The 19,242-nt window shown below is 41.1% G+C and overlaps 2 protein-coding genes across 3 annotated transcripts; both read right to left on the minus strand.

Annotated features, from left to right (window-relative positions):
* Nucleotides 1-1,892: 1,892 nt before the first annotated feature.
* OTOR (otoraplin) lies at nucleotides 1,893-6,756 on the minus strand. Its single transcript, XM_009915141.2, has 4 exons — nucleotides 6,626-6,756; nucleotides 6,016-6,155; nucleotides 5,329-5,439; nucleotides 1,893-2,431 (listed from the first exon to the last, which is right to left on the minus strand). The coding sequence occupies exons 1-4, from the start codon at nucleotides 6,747-6,749 to the stop codon at nucleotides 2,408-2,410; spliced, it is 399 nt and encodes a 132-aa protein (XP_009913443.2). The 5' UTR covers nucleotides 6,750-6,756; the 3' UTR covers nucleotides 1,893-2,407.
* A 2,985-nt stretch (nucleotides 6,757-9,741) lies between these two features.
* On the minus strand, nucleotides 9,742-17,778 carry SNRPB2 (small nuclear ribonucleoprotein polypeptide B2). Of its 2 annotated transcripts, XM_069787529.1 has the most exons (7): nucleotides 17,677-17,778; nucleotides 17,258-17,345; nucleotides 15,333-15,505; nucleotides 13,521-13,661; nucleotides 12,344-12,397; nucleotides 10,651-10,739; nucleotides 9,742-10,129 (listed from the first exon to the last, which is right to left on the minus strand). In XM_069787529.1, exons 2-7 carry the CDS (start codon nucleotides 17,319-17,321, stop codon nucleotides 9,970-9,972), a joined length of 681 nt encoding a protein of 226 aa, XP_069643630.1. In that variant the 5' UTR covers nucleotides 17,322-17,345; nucleotides 17,677-17,778; the 3' UTR covers nucleotides 9,742-9,969. The 2 variants fall into 2 exon arrangements, with proteins under 2 accessions (XP_069643630.1, XP_069643629.1); XM_069787528.1 differs by lacking the exon at nucleotides 17,677-17,778 and having other exon boundaries at nucleotides 17,258-17,513.
* Between the last annotated feature and the right edge of the window lie 1,464 nt (nucleotides 17,779-19,242).

Here is a 19,242-nt window from a genome sequence, read left to right on the forward strand (position 1 = left end):
ACAAGTAGCTTTGCCAGTACAATGCTTCTTCACAGCCAGATGCTTTATGAATACCACAAAGTGAACCCTTATCTCACTTTCCTCAGAATTAGATTTTCAAGTAGCAAAGACAGACTTTGATGCCCCTTGAAAGCCTGCTAAGTTATTTTCTGCACAGAAGAGATCACCATAGAACAGGGCCTCTGATGGCAGCCAGGGAAAAGGCAAAAAGAAATAAATACATACTGCCCACATTCTGCCACGATGGCCCCAGACTTGCTGTAACTGCCAAAGAAGTCATAGCAGGCTGTTTTTCACTGATACTCCAAAAGTTGCCCTTTGTGCAAGCTCAAAAAGGACAATACATGTATGCCTACTCCCTGCTGTATGCATCCTGCACTGGAAGTATTCTCCTCTTAGTTGTTTTGCTGTCCTGAAGTAGGTTAAAGAGCAAACAGGAGCAGAAACCAGTAACATCTGCAAGCTTTTCTTTACAAGGACATGGGTTAAGGATTAAGCACAATATCAAGGACTATGAACACTGGTCCCACTTTATACCACAGAATGTCCAGTTCTGGCCTGGGGCTCCTGCACTGTAAGTGAAGAGGAAAGGATGGTAACTTTGTGGAGAAATGTATATAAAGTTTTTACATATACCTCTTATACATCCATGTAGGACTGGGTACTTTAATAACGAGGAAAAACTTGTATTTTCCAATCGCAAGTGCTAAACCTCACCTGGCAATTTTTATTCATATCCACAGGGCAATTTATATATATTTTGTGTGTTGTTTGCAAACACCTACTGCTACATATACTATCCTGGCACTTGCAGCTTCTAATGTGTGCCTAGGTGTAGGATGCATTTCCATGAAGTAGCAGGCCTATCTAAAATGAATACATGCAATTGCAAAAACTTCATGGTGGAAAGCTGTGCTGAGTGGGAACCATCCAGATAAAAAATTAGTTTGTTGGTTAAAAAGTAACAGTTTGCTCTCAGACAACCCTGCCAGAGGTCTTTGACAAATGCAAGTACTGCTAGTCCTAAAATGTTCTGTCATTCAACCTCCCCAGAATCATGACATTTTACCTAAAGAACTCACTTTTTGAGGCCGAACTGACAACATGGAGGCTGAATAGCACCACCACTTTCAGCCATAGGCATGTCTAACACTGAGTAGCACAACCTCACCCTCTGGGGGGCAGGAGGCTCAGCCCAACAGCTCCCCACGCGTCCCCCTGTCCTGGGTGGAGGAAGCAGAGGGTGGAGGCAGCGGAGGGCTGACAGGACGATGACCAGACCAGGACTAGCACCCTCGCAGCCATTATGCCTCAGGCGGCCCCTTCCTCCCCGCCCCGGCCCGTGAGCTGGGGGCGCGAGGGGGCAGAGAGTGCCCAATTCCGATTGGCTGCCGTGCTGGTGGGCGCTCGATCCCGCCCTTCTGGAAGGTTCTCCACGCTGAGGCACCGGGAGCTCTGAGGGCAGACGGAGCTTTACCCGGTGTTGGGCTGCCACAGGAGGGCACTCGGGGTCGCATTTAGGCTTTAGTTGCCGAGGCAGAGTACCCGTCTCTATTCTGTGGCTTCAGAAATGTGCTTGTTCGTAAAAAATTAAATCTGCTAATTCTTCACCCGATTCCATCGTGAGGCTCTCCACGACATAGCAGGCATTCCAGCGCTGGCAGTCTGACCGTTAAGAGTCAGAGAAGGATCAGCAGGATACCTCCTCCAATTCTCATACTGCGAACATTTAGCAGAGGCTAAATGTCTTCTGTACCAGCACCCAGGGGAGCAAGCGGGCACAGTGCTGCCTCCAAGCCAGGGGAAGCCCTGGGCAGGCACCATCCCCAGCCTTACCCCATGCTCCTGTTTCAGCCCATGGCTCTGAGCCACAGTTTCAGCTTGAACATACCCCATACCAGCACCCATGACAGGTGAGATACTCTTTTTGACACACTGCTAAAGGCCATATTTAGTTACTGATGGTTTCTCAGTTGTTGGATAGCCCTTGCAACAAAAGTTACGTATTCCAGCAAGTCACAGATAGCTTACCCAAGGAAGGTATTTTTAACATCTAACACATGGTGTAAGGTTATGGCAGGAAAATGCAGATCAAGATTGCACATCTAATCCCATACATAGCATATTTATACCACACAGACTTATAGCAATTCAAAGGCTATCAGCTTTATTAACGAATAACAAAGTATACACAGGTAAAAAATTTCTAAAGAACAAATCCTGTGTGGGACTCTTTGCCCATCTCAGAGCACTCCCTTTAAATGAAAACTTTCTTGTTTTGAAAAAAGGTTACTTGTTTCACAAACATCTACTACAGGAAAGGCTGTGTGTTCAGGGAGGGTGTCCAGTTTTCCTCCTGTCAGCTTTCCCTGCTAGCAGTCAAGAGATTACCCGACTGCTTTCAGCACTATTCACAGAAGAAATCAATATCCTGAAAAAGAGAGTTGAAAGATGTTTTGAGATTAGTGAAGGATTAACATTCCTTCATTAACCCCCAAAGGTACGTGAGTAGATGCAAACACAGAATATGCTGTAATACACTCAAAGTACACCATAATAAAAGTATTTTGGAAAAGAAAAATTTTGTCTTTTGACTCCTTTTGCATCGCTGGGATGATTTGTTCCTGACATAAATTTTAAAGTGAATTAGGCAATACCACTTTCTCTCTTCACTTCAAATGATTCCTTTATCTCCCTTTTTTGTTTTGTATTCCCACATCCATACCTGGATTTATGAGTCATATGTAAGCCTTTATCCTTACACAGTTCCTAATCACACATGAAAAGGATGCCTTAAACAGACCGAGGCTATGTGATACACTTGCTATGGAGAAACATGACTAGAAAATAAATGCCAGTATTTTGCTTGAAAACTTCCAGCATGGGATAGACTTCCACAGCATATTGCTTTCATCTAACTTCCTGCTATTATCTTATATGGTTATGCAGATCTCGATTCTGCTGCAGGGAATTATCATACTGTGGTGCTCAAACCTCTACATTTACATCAGACCAGTGTATCACATATAGCTGTCCACTGAAAGCAGAAGACAGGTAGGTAGTTGTTTCAGAGCAGATGCTTACCAGTAACAAAAGTACTCTCAGCCAGCAAATGGCCAATTTTAAGCGATCAAGGGAAGGTAGGCAATCCAACACCGCTTTGCAGCACACACAGCCTATTGTGTTGAGTCTATTGTATTCAGAGTAACTCAATGGTTCAAAGGTAGCAGCACCGGGGGGGGGGGGGAATCTCCTAAGATTTATTGGTCAGACAGCAACGAACAGGCATGGATTACCCAGAGCTGCACAAGAGGGTGCTGGGAGAAGTTCACAGGCAGAAACATTTATTAGCAGGGTCTGTAGCTGATGGCATACATGGACTCCAACAGTAAAAGTTACTCTTTTGGGGGAGGGGAAGCAGGGTCAGAGACACATAGACCCCCAGGCTGATTTCCTCTTTCAGGCTTCTCTCCAGTGCAGCAGGTGCCCCCCCGTCTTAATACTTTTCCCCATCAAGTTCCCTATCAGTTGTTCCTCCATGCAATGCCATTTGTGTGTGCCACCCAGTGCTTCGATCAGGGGCAGGTGCTGCATGCTGATTAATCACTGAGCTTTGGGCATCATCAGGTCCCCTCATATAAATGGCAACCCCTTCCCAAGGATGTTGCCCATTGTAACACCAATTTGGGGCTTTGCAGGTGCAAGGCCAGGGAAGCAAGGCAAAAATTTGCCAGCAGCTTGGGGGAAGGTTACAGAGCTGTGAGCAAGACACCAGCTTCTGACTTGCAGATGGAAGGCCGGTGGCATTAGAGGCATCTGTCAGTGTGCAGCACTCACTCTGTATAAAACAGCACCTTTAAGGGATATTTGAAGCAAGCAGCATGCCCATACACTGATTGGTCAAGATGTGCTGTAGATTGTTTTAAACATGAACTTAGAAAGAGTGAGATCCTTAAGGTCACATTTGCAACATACAGGTGAGAGCAGTAGAACAAGGAAAATAACGTATCTGTATTGCCCTTCATTTTCATTGCAAAGCTCCTGCATAGCGAGAATGTGAAGTAAGGGTGAAATGACAGTGAAAGTCTGTGTCGCTAGTTTTGCAAAAGAAAATTACTTTCCGATTAAAGTTCTGCATTGCAGCCTGACAGCAGCCCATTCTGGACCCCGAGTCAGCCTACAGGCTAAAACATCACTTTAACCTACGTCTGCTTCCAGTTCAGCTTGCTGTGCAGCAGACTCGCTGTCATATTGTTGAGAAAAGCACTTAGAAATGTACTTTAGTCTTTCTGTCATGTTCTGTGACTAATTAATTGCTGCAATGCTTCTGGGCCAAATTCAGAATAACCTAATGTAGTGTCAAGAAAAGCAATCACTTACCGGAGATTCACATTTCCTCAAATAAAGCTTGTCTGACACATTATAACGCAAATCCTAGCAACTATTAACATGAAACAAAATTCTTCCTTTCACTTATTTCCTGTGTTAATGAAACCCATCTAATAATCTGGACCTAGGATTAAAGACTCCAGATACAATTTCAAGATTGACACGCTAATCGTATTTTGCCATATGCTTCAAAATGGCATATAGCTAAATATTCAATATTGATGAAGGTAATTACTGTAAACCTACCACTCAATTTGTTTTTAAGCAAAGAAATAAGCTACCAGTAAGCGTTAGTTGTAAGCCAAACCACAGCACCCTCTGAGAAAGGACTCTGCTCTTCCACTCCTCTGTGAAGTGTTTCAGATCTTTAGTAAAATTACTAATTGTCTGATGTATGAGACACTACTGTACATAATCAGGGACAATCACCCTTTCAGAAATACAGCCTTCTCACAGAACACTAATGTTTTTCCGAAAGCTTTTTAATTCAGCTTTTTGATGTACCAATAACTTTGTTATGAGAAAGCAAGCGTGCTTTCTGTAAATGAGAAGTTCTGTATGACAGCGTCCATCTATATATGCAATTAATAGAAAGCACACTTGTACACATTACTGAAGTACGCACCACAATATCCAGACTCTAAAAAAGAAAGCTTTGGGTAAAACTTATGTAGCCTTGAAGGAATACCACTCAAATCAATAGGAACTCTAACAGGATCAAGTCCTTAATGCACCATTTGTAATGTCTGCAATATCAGAGCTTATGTTAGGGATTTTATTGAGGCTATTTGCCTGTTATAAAGGCCCAAAGATTGGATCCCTAAGCATCTGTGATATGCTACAATCAACTGCCACAATTATGATTTGTTTTTACAGCAAATTAGCATTACACAGCCAAGTATAATTATGTAGCCAGCTGGGCTTCTGCAAATTCCTTACCATTATACAAACAGTCTTATTTGCTTCTTGATAGACATGTTGTTCTGAGACTAAACTGCTAGGGAAATAACCAACTGTCCCCATATGGTCTTCATACTGTTCTCCATAAACCTTCAAGCAAGGAGATGTATAATTAGGTACCTTAAAACAGTCCTCAACTGGTTTGAGCTAGTTCATAATTTAGTCAAAAGCAGTTACTAATAGCATATCTACTCTGACTTTAGATTTTCTAGTTTCCAATTAGCTGGCACATGAAACGAACCATTAACCTGTTCTGATACAGGCATACATTTTTTGGAGAAAATTAATACCACCTATAGTTTATCTGGATTTTTTTAATAAATGCAGCTAATACTTATCTTCGCTTCCCTTAAATTTAGGAGTTTTATGACCAGCTGTGATAAAAGCTTTCTCCTCCATAGTTTCAGCAAACAGCCACAGAAAAGAACTGTTGAGCCCTTCTGTTAAGGTTCAGTTCATAATTACCACATAGTTATTGAAGATATTTCATTAAAAAAAAATTAAAAACCTCAAGACGCCTCTATCAGTTTAAGTTTAAACATTCACTTTGAAAACTAAGTTGTTGCTTTAAAACTCACAATAGCTCAGCATTAGCATCCATTTCTTGACAGAAATGCATGTTAGTCTACTTCCGGTTTGCTCATATACACAAGAATCTCTTCTTACACTTCCAGCCCAGAATTCTCCAGAGTCGTCTTCTTTCACTAGTTTTGAGTAAACATAAATCAACTGCCCTTTTTTAATATTAATGAATCTGCAGTCTGGAGCATTGTAATCCTCTTCTGCTCTGGCAAGGGAAATGGTGTCTAGAAAAAAAATAAATGAGGTGGACGAATTTAAATACTTATATACTTTTCAAGAGAGAAATATAAATACATGTGAGCTTGTATGCACACATGTGAAACTACTTCTACAGATAGAAGTAGGTTATCCTGAAATTAATAGAAGTCTTCAAGGATTTGTTCTGCTAGTTTTTCTACTCTCCAGTAAGCAAAGTAACAGTTTAAGAATGTGCCATTTCATCATAGTGGAATTTACAATCCTTCTCTCTACTTTTATTTAGCTTTCACTTGAGTGAAAACTGTCCTTTACAAAACCCTTTTTGCAGTAAAACTGCATGTGACATTCCATATAAACCCTCCCACTCTGCTTTTAAAGTTGACAAGCCAATGCAAATATAACAGAGCTAAATAAGCAGAGTAGTTTTCCCTCACACTACCACATCCAAAGTCTGCAGTCATTTTTTAGTCCCCCGTATTAAAGCAAAATTACTTACAGACACAGTCATCATCAACACACAGCTTCCTGCTGGCAAGCTTGTCCATAAAAATTCCAGTTACAACAGGACACATTAATCCGAGACACAAAAGTAAAGCAACCAAATTAACGTGTTGTGTCATTTTTCTTTGCTACAGCACCTGCTGAATGCGGCCTGGGTCCAGTGATCCCTGTCTTTTGTGGAAGAGGCAGACACCTGAACAAACATGCCAGGCCAATGGGAAGGCGTTGGGGCAACATTCTGCCCCACTAGAGGAGCTGCAAGCGGAAGACCTCAGGGTCCACTCACAAAACCAAATCCCTTCCCCAAGCCATTCCGCATTAACATTTCAATCAGCAACTGTATTATTTAAACATTTTAAGTCTTCCTGTAGTTGTCCATAGTCTTAATCTTACCTCAAGCAAAGTTTAAGGACAAAAATTAAGTCAGGTCCTGGTAAGCAGCAAAGGAAATTACATCCTTCCAAATCCTCAAGTTCTTCATTTTCACAAATGCTCACTGACAAGCATCATCTTCACTGGACCTTAAGTCCTCAGTGGCAGAGATTCCCCTGTTAGGGTCTACAAAAAGGACCTACTAGGACCTTAACACATGGACACAAATGTAAACAAACCATTAGGGAGTTGGAAGCCCAGTAAAAATTTCAAGTCAGCAATTTAAATGTGAAGTCTGAAAGGTTCAAGCACTGCATACTTGTATAGGCAAGATCCCTTCCACAGGGAGACACAGTCAAAAGCAAAACCCACAGGTTACGCCAGGACAGCAACTATTTCACTTTTACTTACATAGCTGAAATCAGTTCAGAGTTCGCAGATGCAAGATGCTGAACAACATACACTGCCACAGCCTGACTTAAAAGGCCCTCATTATGCCTTGGAGAGGACATCTAGAATTCATCTAACTTCCTAAAATCTTGTCCTAGCATAAATGAGGCAAGACTTGTAGGGAATATTTTAATTAAAATAGATGCGCGCACACACACACAAGGAACCACCACTGGAGTTACTCCACTGTAAGCAATTCACATCCCAGCTGTCAGGCTACAGAAGGCTGGTCTGGATCAATCCTTAAAAGTGACCAAGCACAAGTTTGGAAATTCCCCAAACAGCACTCCAGAGAACCAGTGCTTCCTGATTCACAAGGAGGCCTCAAGAACTGCTGGCTGTACCAGCTTTCAGTCCACAAGCAGAACAGAGGAAGCTGTCAACTGTCATCAAAAATCCCCTACTCTCTTTTAAAGAAGGATCATCTTCCAATTTTTAGCATCACCTTCCTATTACAGCTGACTTCACCACATTCTTCTCTAATCTTCCAGCCCATTACTCCTTCCTCCAGCCTCCTATATGTAGTGTCTAACCTCCCTTGCAGACAGCTCCACACAAACCCTTCTAAGTGAACAAAGGTGAAGAGCAGTAGTATGCAATGGTAGTCTCATGTACACAGACTAGTGGGATGCAAGGACAGCATAATTAACACCTATAAAATTATGACTGCAGAAGGAAAACATAAGGTTTGTGACCGAACAACATACTCACTTTTGCTCCCTTACAGGCACATGGCAACAATTTTCACTTGCAAGTATTAGAATACTTGTGAAATCACACACACACTAAAGAGAATGAAAAAATAGAAAGACAGTAATTGAGATGACTGTGGAAGGGGCAATGTACTCTGGGAGCAGAACATGAAAGATTTTTCAGGTCTTGTGCAAAAAAAGGTGTTTTATGTAGCTAGTTTTATGCAGCTAGTTTTATGCTTACAGATAACATAGTACTTGCTCAGAAATTGAGTGGATGTGCCAGAACTACGAAGCACACCAAGATTTTATAAAAAGCAATCATGCTTGCCTGAAGGTGCAGCACTTTGTCCAAAGAACAGTTTTAAGTCAGCTCTCAATTGTTTCAGAACACAAACTGAGGGAAATGAATGCTCTGCAGCTACAGCCGAGCCCACTCAACACAGGAAGGAACTGCACTGAGCCAGTTATAAAGGAAAGTCTATGGCCTCCAGCACCCTTCCTCCACCCCTATTGACCAAATTACTTTGGAAACAGAAAAAAACTTCAACACTTGCAATGTAGCTGCAATGCAAAACATTCTTCCTTGTAGTTTCTTGCCTAAACATCAGCTACTGTAATACTTGCCTGAACTATGACTAAAAGGAAATCACGCTAACTCTATCCCATTACTTCTTTGTCTGAAAAGGTAGTGGCCTCACAGTATTCAAGTGAGGAACAGTGCAGCATGACAAGCATTGCGTGAGCGCTTCCTCTCAAACATTAATTTTCAAAGGTCTGATTGCAATCCTCCTAGCCAACACCATGCAACAGCTACTGCAAGATTCACCAAAAATAGTCACATTTTAAGTAAATTTAATTATTCTCCTAACCCAAAATATCTTTCTAGATCTTCCATCACCTGAACAGAACACTTCAGCATTTGAAGTGATTTTTGCACCCAAATATTTAGAACAGTTACAACTCAGAATGCTACACCTAATTCCTTCACTGCATTCAGTGTATTTCATGTCACACAAGATGTGTAAAGGTTTTTGAGAAATGGAAAAAACAAAACATCCCCCCCCCCCCCCCCCATTTTGTAAAAACCTGCTGAAAAACAGAACATCAGGTTCATCTGCAATGTCTTTAGAAGAAGCCAGAAAGCTCTTCCTAAACCATTTACAGGGCTGGAAAGAACAGAAGACAACAGATAAACTTTTATGTTTCTTCTGTGGACCTGCTTCTACTACCAGCCATCACTATAAAGACAAAACCAAGTTGAACAACAGTGTTGTCAAACTGTAATCAATTTCTACCCACACCTGGAAGAAAACCCCCACTAATGATAAGTTGTCTTCTTAAGTGACAAAATTATTCTTGATGAAAAGCAGCTGTCCCCTTGATAATGAGGCTGAAGATTGAGTGTTGCATTTATTCTGAATATGCGGACATTTAGCATTCCTGCTCATGCTTTTTGCTCTGGAAAGACAACTATTTTTTCAGCACTCACTTCTGAGAAATGAGTGTCACCTTAAGAGTAGTTAAACCGGTATACTGAATTAGACCTGCAAGCCCAACAAATCAGTAATAAGACAGTTTCAAAGAAAAACATGGCTAGAGAACAGCATAAACTGAATTTATTTTATAAAAATTACTATTTCAACACAAAAATTTACTGTCCAGTAGATCTATAGAAACCCTAAGTCTGTCCTGGCCATTGTTGGCAGTTTTACACAAGTCTGAAGTTTTCTGCAGAGAACAGCAAGCATGCTAGCTAATCAAAGTATCATTGTATTAAAAAAAACCCCAACTATCCACAGAAGTCCTTTATAGGATCATCCGGTTATTTCTTCGCATAAGTGATTTTCATGGCATGAGACGGAGTAATCTTGAATCCTTGCAGAGCATCTCGAGCAGCTCCTGCTTGATTCTCGTTTTCAAACTCCACAAATGCAATGTCATGGCGCCCAGGCACTAAGCGTACCTCTTTGAATCCAGGAAACCTTTAAAATAAGGTCAAAGAATCAGATAACACTTCCTAGCTTGATAATATATCTCTCTTCAGTAGCCGTTAAGACCTTATCATAAGCATCTACTAGTATAAGTTACTACTAATGAAAGGTTTAAATTGAAGGGTTTTACATGTCCAGTCCTTAGAACCATGCCTCAATCAAGGATCATTACGTGGAAGCAATTTAATCAGTCTTGTACACATACAGAAGCAACTAAAGCTAGTTTTAAAACTGCTCCTGCTGTCGTAGTCTTTAACATTAAAGTCCCCAGCTTAAATCCGGTGCAGATTGATAGTAGATAACTCACACAATCAAAACCAGCTATGAAAAAATAGGATTTGCTTTCTGCACCAAGTCATCAGGACTGACATCTGTAATCTTGGCAGTAAGACAAAGAACTGGAATACTTTCAGAAGAAACTCTTGTTTCTAAAAAGTCAGCTTGCCAACTGAGAAAAAGCATACAGGTAACAGAAGAATTCAAAGGAGAAGTTGTCTCTAGTCAAAACTTACTGATTGAACAACATGGACAGCATCATCTCATTTGTTTCCTCAGGCAAGTTATTAAGGAAAAGGATATAGTTTGGCGGGTTATCAGGCACCTGCAACAACAGAAGATCAAAGCTCAGGAGATTATACACAGCTATCTGTTCCTCTGCATCTGTCTGCATGATTATTTGAACCAAGACTCACATATCCTTAGTTTCGCTTGTTAACGCTGCTAGCTGGACTTCAGTATACCTTCATGCAATATGCAGACAAGAGCCCTGTGGCTCTTTTACATGTATTTGGAGAGACTCTTATTTCCACAAAAATCACAGTAACGTATTCTTAGATGTCATATTTAAATTCAACAACTCAACAGGTGATACTGCAGTACTGTCAGCAATGCCAGGGGCGGGACCCAGGTGCCTAACCACTGGCTGTGATGCTGTCCAAGACACCTTTATGGCAGTGGAAGAACCTATGAAACCTTGCATCCTTCCCGAAGAACAGCCGGAGGCCAAGATAAATACCCTGTTCATCTGCAGTAGTACCAAAATACCGAGTATCTTTGGGCAGCTGAAACCCACAAAACCCACATGGTTTTACTACAGTACTTTATTCAAATTTGGTAATTAGAAACCCCATTAGATTTAAAGCTTTAGAGCCTTTAACAGATTTGCCCGCTAATATGAATTTGTAGCAACTCACCAGACACAAGGCTGAGTAGTCAGTTTGCTGACACTGGACTGAAAGGCTGGAATCTCCCTAAGTCATCAAGGAGATTACAAAAATAAAAAGAAGCTGGACACCACAACTTCAAACGTCCTAATAATGGTGCCAAATAAGTTAATGCCTCAGCAGAACAATTCCCTTCAGCTGATGGAAATATGCCAGGCAGTGCCATTAGAAAATAAACTTCTGAAGTTCAAACAAATGCCTCAATATTCAATATTGTGCTTCAATGCAAACTGACATAAACATATTGTGCCTTGTTACAAATGATACCCTAAAGAAAGCCCAGTCTGGGGGAAAGATATTTTCCCCTGTGGATTATGTATGCAATTCTCAATGATAGTACTCAAGAAAGATGCAGGGCAGGCAAAGATATTCTTCTACAGTATTTGCCCTCCTGCAAATCCTGGCTCTTTAGTACCTCCACTTCTAACACACAGGAATCATTCAGAAGGTCAGTGAGCAGACAAGATCAGTGAAGCGTAGGGAGCTGTTGCTACATCTCCACACAATCCTTTGGAAAATAAGACACATACAAGAAAAAAAAAAAAAGTGAGCAGAGGACACCCAAACTCCTGAAAGGAAGCTTTTCAGCAGATATGCTGGCACCCTGTGCAGTCTTCCTTCTCCTTTTCTACTACTAGAACAAAACACGTTAAAGGGAATTTATTAACAATGGAAAAAAAAAAAAAAAAAAGAATCCATCAACTGATACTAAGCACAGTCCAAATTTAAGAATCAAGTAGTTAATAGTGCAGTTTCCTGTGAAATAATGAGAAACTACAGATTTTCATTTCATGTCAACCAGATATTGTAAAAGTGAGATTTCTTTTGTTTGTCTACTGTGATTCAGCTGTTAGACAAGTGCCTCAGAACAAAAAGGAAGCTGTAAAATATAGCCTCAAGTTTCCATGTGCAAGAAACTATTATTCATAGAGAATAATTTTAAACATTAGTGCTTTTAGTCACAAAAAAATAAAAGCATTACCTGCTGATTCTGTGCTGCTGTCCCTGGGGCACTGGCTGAATTTTGTGTTGCTCCCTAGTAAATAAGCACAAAATAGTTTTACAAAGGTGTTCTGTTAGAAACTCTGTACAACTCAAGAAGTATGTTAAGGTTTTCCTAAGCTACAATCCAAGGAACATTTGTTGCTTATGAGATACTTCCTGAAGGGAAACATATAGCACGTGAATTTTGCTGAACTCTTAAAACGAGGCAATCAAATAAAAACCATCAGTAGTATCTTATCTGACTAATGGCCAAGTCAGCAGATACATCAAATCACTATTTCTCCACATGATAAAATTTGGTTTAGTAGACAGGAAGGAAGTAGTTCTGAAAATGAAGGCCTAAAAAGGACATACCTATTAGGAGAAAAATAGGTATTTCCACTGAGGACTCCAGTTTAGCAAAGATAACCAAAGTTCCTACCATTACAGCTAGTAGCAATTATTTCTTCTTAAGATATTTGTATGTAACGATTGATTTTTTTAATAAATGCTGAGAAATCTGAATATTCTACCTAGAAATGCTTTCTATGGACACTTATCTCTCCTTGATAACAGTTTGTGCCTTAGCAGGAAGTGTAGTTAAATACAATATTCAAACTCTGTGCCTTGACGTTTTCTGCTATACTTCAGCACAAAAATTACTAAGTGTTGTTAGTTTAGGCCAGGCCAACCCTTAGTGGACATATATTCCAAGCCAAGTCCTTTTCATCTAGCTGTAAATTAGTTATCTTGTTTCCATTTACCATTCTTCAGTGCTTATAGAGCAAACAGGGCATTAAAACACTGAAGGGAAAAGCTGGCTGAGCACTTGAAGCTGGCATTAAAGATAAGCACACACCCCTTGGTTTTTTCCTTTTTAAAAAGGAGGTTAGTTTCTACTTTGGTTTATTGTACCTTTGCCCTACATCTTTATTTTTACCTGGTAATAGCAAAAGAGGGGAAAAAGAAAAAAAAAAAAAAGAACAGCAAGGACTATATGATCAGCCCCTTCTCCTTCAACTTTTAATGAGTACTCAAGAGCACTAGATATCAATAGACCACAATTTAGGGAATTGAGAAGTACCAAAAGACAATACTTAGTCCTAAAAAAAAATAATTTAAAATAGCTTTTGTGTGTGTTTGTTTTTTCTTTTTTAAACAGAGAAGCAGCTTACCTGGATAACCTTTTTATTTGCTGCATTTGCTGACTGCTCCAGAGATTTGGCCTTCTTCTTTTCCTTCCTTTTTTCCTTATCAGCAAAAGTACCACGCATTTTAGAGATGATATCAGAGTCTGTTTTTGCATACTGAATACGCTTTGTAAAAAGAAAAAAAAACCAGTACATTTTGCATTTAATAATAATGAACATTTTGTACCACTTTCATTAACTGTTTTACTGTGCATTTACACATTTTTCTGCAGGAACTTCTTATATTAAAAACTTTGTTATAAACTGTAGGAATGCTTACAGAGTATCTAATCCTCATAATTAATTCTGAACATAACTACAGAACTCAAAAAATCCTAAGATGGAAATTAATCACTTTAACTCATTGGAATTGGAACTCTATTCATCTAACAGCATTTTTTTAACATCTGTCAAGGTAACAGATGTACAAAGCAATATAAGGACATTTGACAAAATAGGCACTAGCTTCTACTAAAAAACCTGAGGGTTTTTTAACCCTATTTTAAGGGGAGTTAAAATTTTAGTGATTTCTTAGATCTCTGCAGAAAACTGAGTTCAGCAAAACTTAGACTTCTTAAATAGAAAGGAAAGTACCTGCCTTAATCCAACCTGGATTGCATAAATTGTGTCAGCAGCACAACAGTGCTGGTTTTCTGACAAAGGCTGCCCCATGCACTAGTTGGGGGGTAAACAGATTCAGCTATGAGTATACAGGTGTGCAACATTATATATGCACACAATCCTATCCCTTTTACTATCAAAGACTACCTCAATACAAAATTACACAGCAGTTGAAGAATTTTTTTTTAATGCTTTTATTTAGTGCTTAGATAGAGTATGCATGCTGCAGGCAATATTAAAAGAGGGAAGTATGCCCAAAAGCTTATGAAGTCTTAATCTTTTTATTTCCTATTGAGTTTTACTAAGCACAAAACTCTTCAAGGGTAAACAACAGAACTGAGCTTGCACAATTCCTTGCTGAGGATTTCATTACAGAATCCTAAAGTGTTAATAAGCTCATGGCTCAGCAACACAAGAACCGTCTGTGCTCTCCTTAATGATCAAAGCCATGAGCTGAAAGCCAGTATTAATATATCCACCCATCACTGAAGTCAAGTGGGCCATTTGCATGTATCATTATGTCTCACAAATAGTTGCAGAATTAAGAGATACCTAATTATCCAAGCAGGCAACAACAATGTATCAATTGTTGTGCTATTCTGTACCTTATCAGGTACATTATTAAATCACGTTCTATCAAACAGCCACGTACTTGCTTCACTGAAGTTATATTGAAATTCAGTTATGTGGTTCGGTGATCTGATGCATGCCAAGCAGAACTAGCCATCGATTTAAAAAATATAGATCTCTGGTCACATCTGTTGATTTCTGTAAAGTAAAACTGCAGAGATCTTCATGCTGCTCACTATTACCTCAAAAAGTCAGCATCATATTCTAGCTATTTATTATGACTATTCAATAACATTACAGAATTAATTAGAACAGTTCAACAGAAGACATGATGAGTAAAATGGAAGTATCTAAGATCTTAAAACCTTTAATGCAGCACAGAAAAACATAAAGCCATCACTTAGGAAACCTAAAAGCTAAGTTCAGCCTCTGTATGTGTTTTAACTACAGTCTCTCTGGCATCCCTCTAGCTTGCATAAATACATATATTTATCAGGACATGACGTGACTGAGTAACAGTACATTAATTCACAAGGCACAAGTACGAAAACACTGTATCGTACTATGGCAAATTTTTTTCTTTAAAAAGCTAACAAAATAACCTACCATTGGTTTCCCATAAAATGGAAAGCCTTGTAGTTGTCTCAAAGCATTAGTAGACGATCCAAGTTCTTTAAATATAACAAAAGCCTGTCCTCTCATCTTCATAGTCTTTAACGCTACAATGTCGACCACATGACCGAACTGTGAGAATAACGCATACAGGGACCTCTTCAGTTCTGTTGACAATATGAAAAAATAGATTTTAACAGGTTGCATGCAAATGTCCACTTCTACAGAGTTCGCTGTCCTTCAGGAACAATATTTTTTGCCAGCTTTAGCTCACACAGTGATATGTTACGTGAGTTTAGTCAAAACTATTGCATAAGTACATGTTTATTTGCCCAGTTTTTGTAAGCTGGTGTATAATGCTTGGTTTCACACCTCAAGTATTCAGTTAGTGAAAAAGCTGTACCACCATCCATTCTACCATTCTAAGAAAGCAAAGATTACACAAGGATATGTATATAGATTTTTTCATATACACATATACACACACCTTCTCACACATTCAAGTGTGATGTATGACGGCCATCAAAGACTGATGAGAAATCAATACTGTAACACCTAACAGTGAAGAGGTATGACTTAAAACAAGAACACAGCAAAATAGTAACTACTTAAAGGCTAATTAAATTTGGAAATTTTGCTTCTGTTTAATCAATTCTCTTACACACATGAAATATATTTTCATATTTTGCATCCGAATACGTTTTTGTATGATCACACTGTACCTTACAACTGCAATGGATTTATTTTCATTATTTAAGATCACCTGACTACATGCCAAATTAAACCTTACTCTTATCCAATCAAGCTAAATAAATCCTCTGCATTGCGTGATTATTCTAACTCACAAATCTTATATTTGAAATATTTCAGCAACAGAAGAGAGCTGGTTCTTGTTTATTGCTGTTGAGACTTGATAATACCAGCCCACTGTCACTTTCTCCAGCTGCTCTTGACCAACCATAGCGTTATATTTTTTAAAAAAGTTTTCTTATCAAAACACCTTCCTTAAAAATAACTTCAAAACCTGTATTAAAAAAAAAAAAATCACACTTGTAAGCTTTACAGGTAATTTGAAATCCTACATTTAAAAGTTATAATGACACAATTTCATAATGGAGACTTACTAGTTTATAGGGCACTTAACAGGCTACAAACAAAGGCCCAAGTTAAATTTATTCAGTGGAACCACCCTGACAAGTTAATAAGTAATTTCTCAGCAAAGCTGTTTCCACTCTCAGATCTCTCTCTGAAGGACCCTGAAGAAACATTTAAGTAGTGCTAGTTTGATCCAGCCACTCGGTTCACAAACAATAACAAATAAATTACCATGATGACTTTAGATTACCAGCTAAGCATGGGTATTATGCAGACATTGAATATGCAGCCTCTCTCTCTCTCTCTGCAGTAACTGCAAGGCATTGTCTGCCACGCTCACTGCTTTTGCATGGTGCTAAAACAAATGAGGAGCACACAGATGTTCCCACATTTCAGCGAGAGGGGACTGCTGACCACTGAAACGTATGCTAACACGCCTGTTGGCATTCATCGGATATTCCGATTACTCCTACTGTTACAGCTCCTCAGCGACGAGCAAACCTAACCTATACAACTAGCTTCAGAACTACAGTAGAAAGGCAATCAGAAGCTTCCTTGGAAATACGGGCCCTGGTTTACAAAAAGACTTAAACGATGTGCTACGTTCGTTGACTTTGGCGGCTGCTCCATTACAAGCAGCCGTTTGCCGAGAGCTCGGAGCGCGACCCCCGGCCGTACGGCACTTCAGAGCTCCGGGAGACCCCGAAGCCACGGCACTGCCAAAACGCCAGCCGCTGGAGCAGCGACGAGTGCACGGCCGGGGATGGAAGTCGGCCCCATGTGACGAAGTTCGCCTTCTAGAGGCGAGTCACACACCCCGATACCTTCTTTCTTAATCTTGTCGTTGATGTTGTTGATGTAGATGGTGTGGTTCGGCCTGATGTCCATCCTCGGGGGCGGCTGCAGACCTGCCTGCGGGCAGAGCACACGCGGGAGCCGTTGGCGGGGGCCGAGGCGCGGTCCGAGCCCTCGGGGAGGAGAGCTGCCAGCGCCGGCAGCACCCCAGCCCCCGGCAGCGCCGCGCACCCTCCGCCGCGGGACCCGGGGCGGGGCCCAGGGGGCTGCCCGCTTTCCCGCGGGCCGCACGCACGCCCCGCTCCTAGCCTCCCTTCTCTTCCCCTCCCCTCCCCGCGCGGCGGGTCGCTAGGACGGCGGGACAGGTGCTCCGGGGAGGCGGCTCGCCATCCCTCCTCCCTCCCGCCCGCCTGCCTAAGCCCGAGACCCAGGCGGCCGCCCGCCTCACCTCCTCCCGTCAAGATGGCGGCCGGCCCGTCCCATCCCGCGTGCGCGGGGACGCGGCGCAAGCGGCGGAGCTGCTCCCGCAGCAATCGATGTGCCGAGCGCCGGCGCCTCGATGCCGAGGGGCGCCTGCGCAGCCCGTCCGCCGCAGGGGTTGCCCTGCTGGCGCCGTGTTGGTTGAGCTGCTAAGTCCTGCCGCTGCTGCCGGCGTGTGCTCACACTGTAAGGGCAGCGAGGTAAAAGGGGAAACGGGTCATAAAGCCTCTCGACAAGCGGCTCGGTTTAAGTAACGTGGGGTAGTAACCGATGTCGGTTATTTGCTCCTGGGCCTCACCACAGAGGCTAAGCAACCTGCAGGCGTGCCTGGTCTCGTGGCGGCCTCAGGGCCCGGAGGCCCTGCTGCCCCAGTGGGTCTCGCCCGGCGCCTCCGCCCAGGCCGGAGAAGTGTCGTGCTCGGTCCGCGGTCTGGTGAAGCCCTCAGAAACGCCTCGGAAGCTCGGTCTGTCTTTAGATTAGTCCCAGGGTGAGAGAGGGTAGTAGCTGGGCCTCCGCGGAAATCACAGCGAGGCTTGAAACTGACCGAAGTGGGGATTCCCTGCCCCAGATTTTACCTCTGCTTTGTTCCAAAAGAGCAATAAGTAAAGTTAGCTGTGATGCTTATGTCTTCACTGTTAACACTTCATAGCAGCTTGTGGAGAATGAAGAGAAGTAGTAGCTTGAAAGTGCCTGTAGACATTCATTAGCTAACATTTGGGTTTAGTTTCAGTATTGAAAAGGCAATATATCTGAGCATGTAACTTCTTGAACGTACTTTGGAAATCCTTGTGCTAGCAGTAGCTCAGGATAAATAAACAGAGCAGAGATTGAGCCTTTGAATTTTTGGAATAATTTTGCAGGCTGCATCCCTTCATTTATATGAATAATTCTGCAGGCTTTTTCAGAAACAATTCCAAGCGGTGAAGGTTTAACCTGGTTGCATATCAAAAAGAAGTTCTTCGCAGGGGGGGAAACAATAAGATAGCTCTTACTTAAACCATAAATTATGTTTGGACAGTTCATCTCTTTGTAGCAGGAATGCTAGGTAAAGACTTCGTGGTTCAGTTACATTTCAGGAAAAAAACTGTTACTTCCATATTCTAGAGTTTGCTTGAGTAAAAAGAAAATCTGGTATTTAGGAAGCCTATAATAAACAACATGGATTTAAGTGAGTTGAATATAAAAGAAAAAAAAGCTGTTGGTTGAGATGTTATTTACTGGTGGAAGAGAACAATGTGTTCTTCAGTTGTTTATGGCATTGCATGGTATGGGAAACGGTGTGCCAGTACGATGCTGTATGCAATGTATACATGCCACAAATTCAAGTGATAGGCAGCAGTTCGGGTAAGGTTTTAGGATCCTATTTCTTTTTCTTCATTTATTGTCATAGAAGTAGTTAAGATAAAGCATAACTTTGAAATCCAAGCACTAACAATACATTAAAACACTTTTTCAGAAAGGCTGACTGTGGTATTTTATGTGTTGATCAGCAGTATAGTTCATGTAACTTAATAGTTTAGTAACAACGTTCAAA

This window comes from Haliaeetus albicilla, chromosome 7 (genome assembly GCF_947461875.1).
Source record: "Haliaeetus albicilla chromosome 7, bHalAlb1.1, whole genome shotgun sequence".
Lineage (NCBI taxonomy): Eukaryota > Metazoa > Chordata > Aves > Accipitriformes > Accipitridae > Haliaeetus > Haliaeetus albicilla.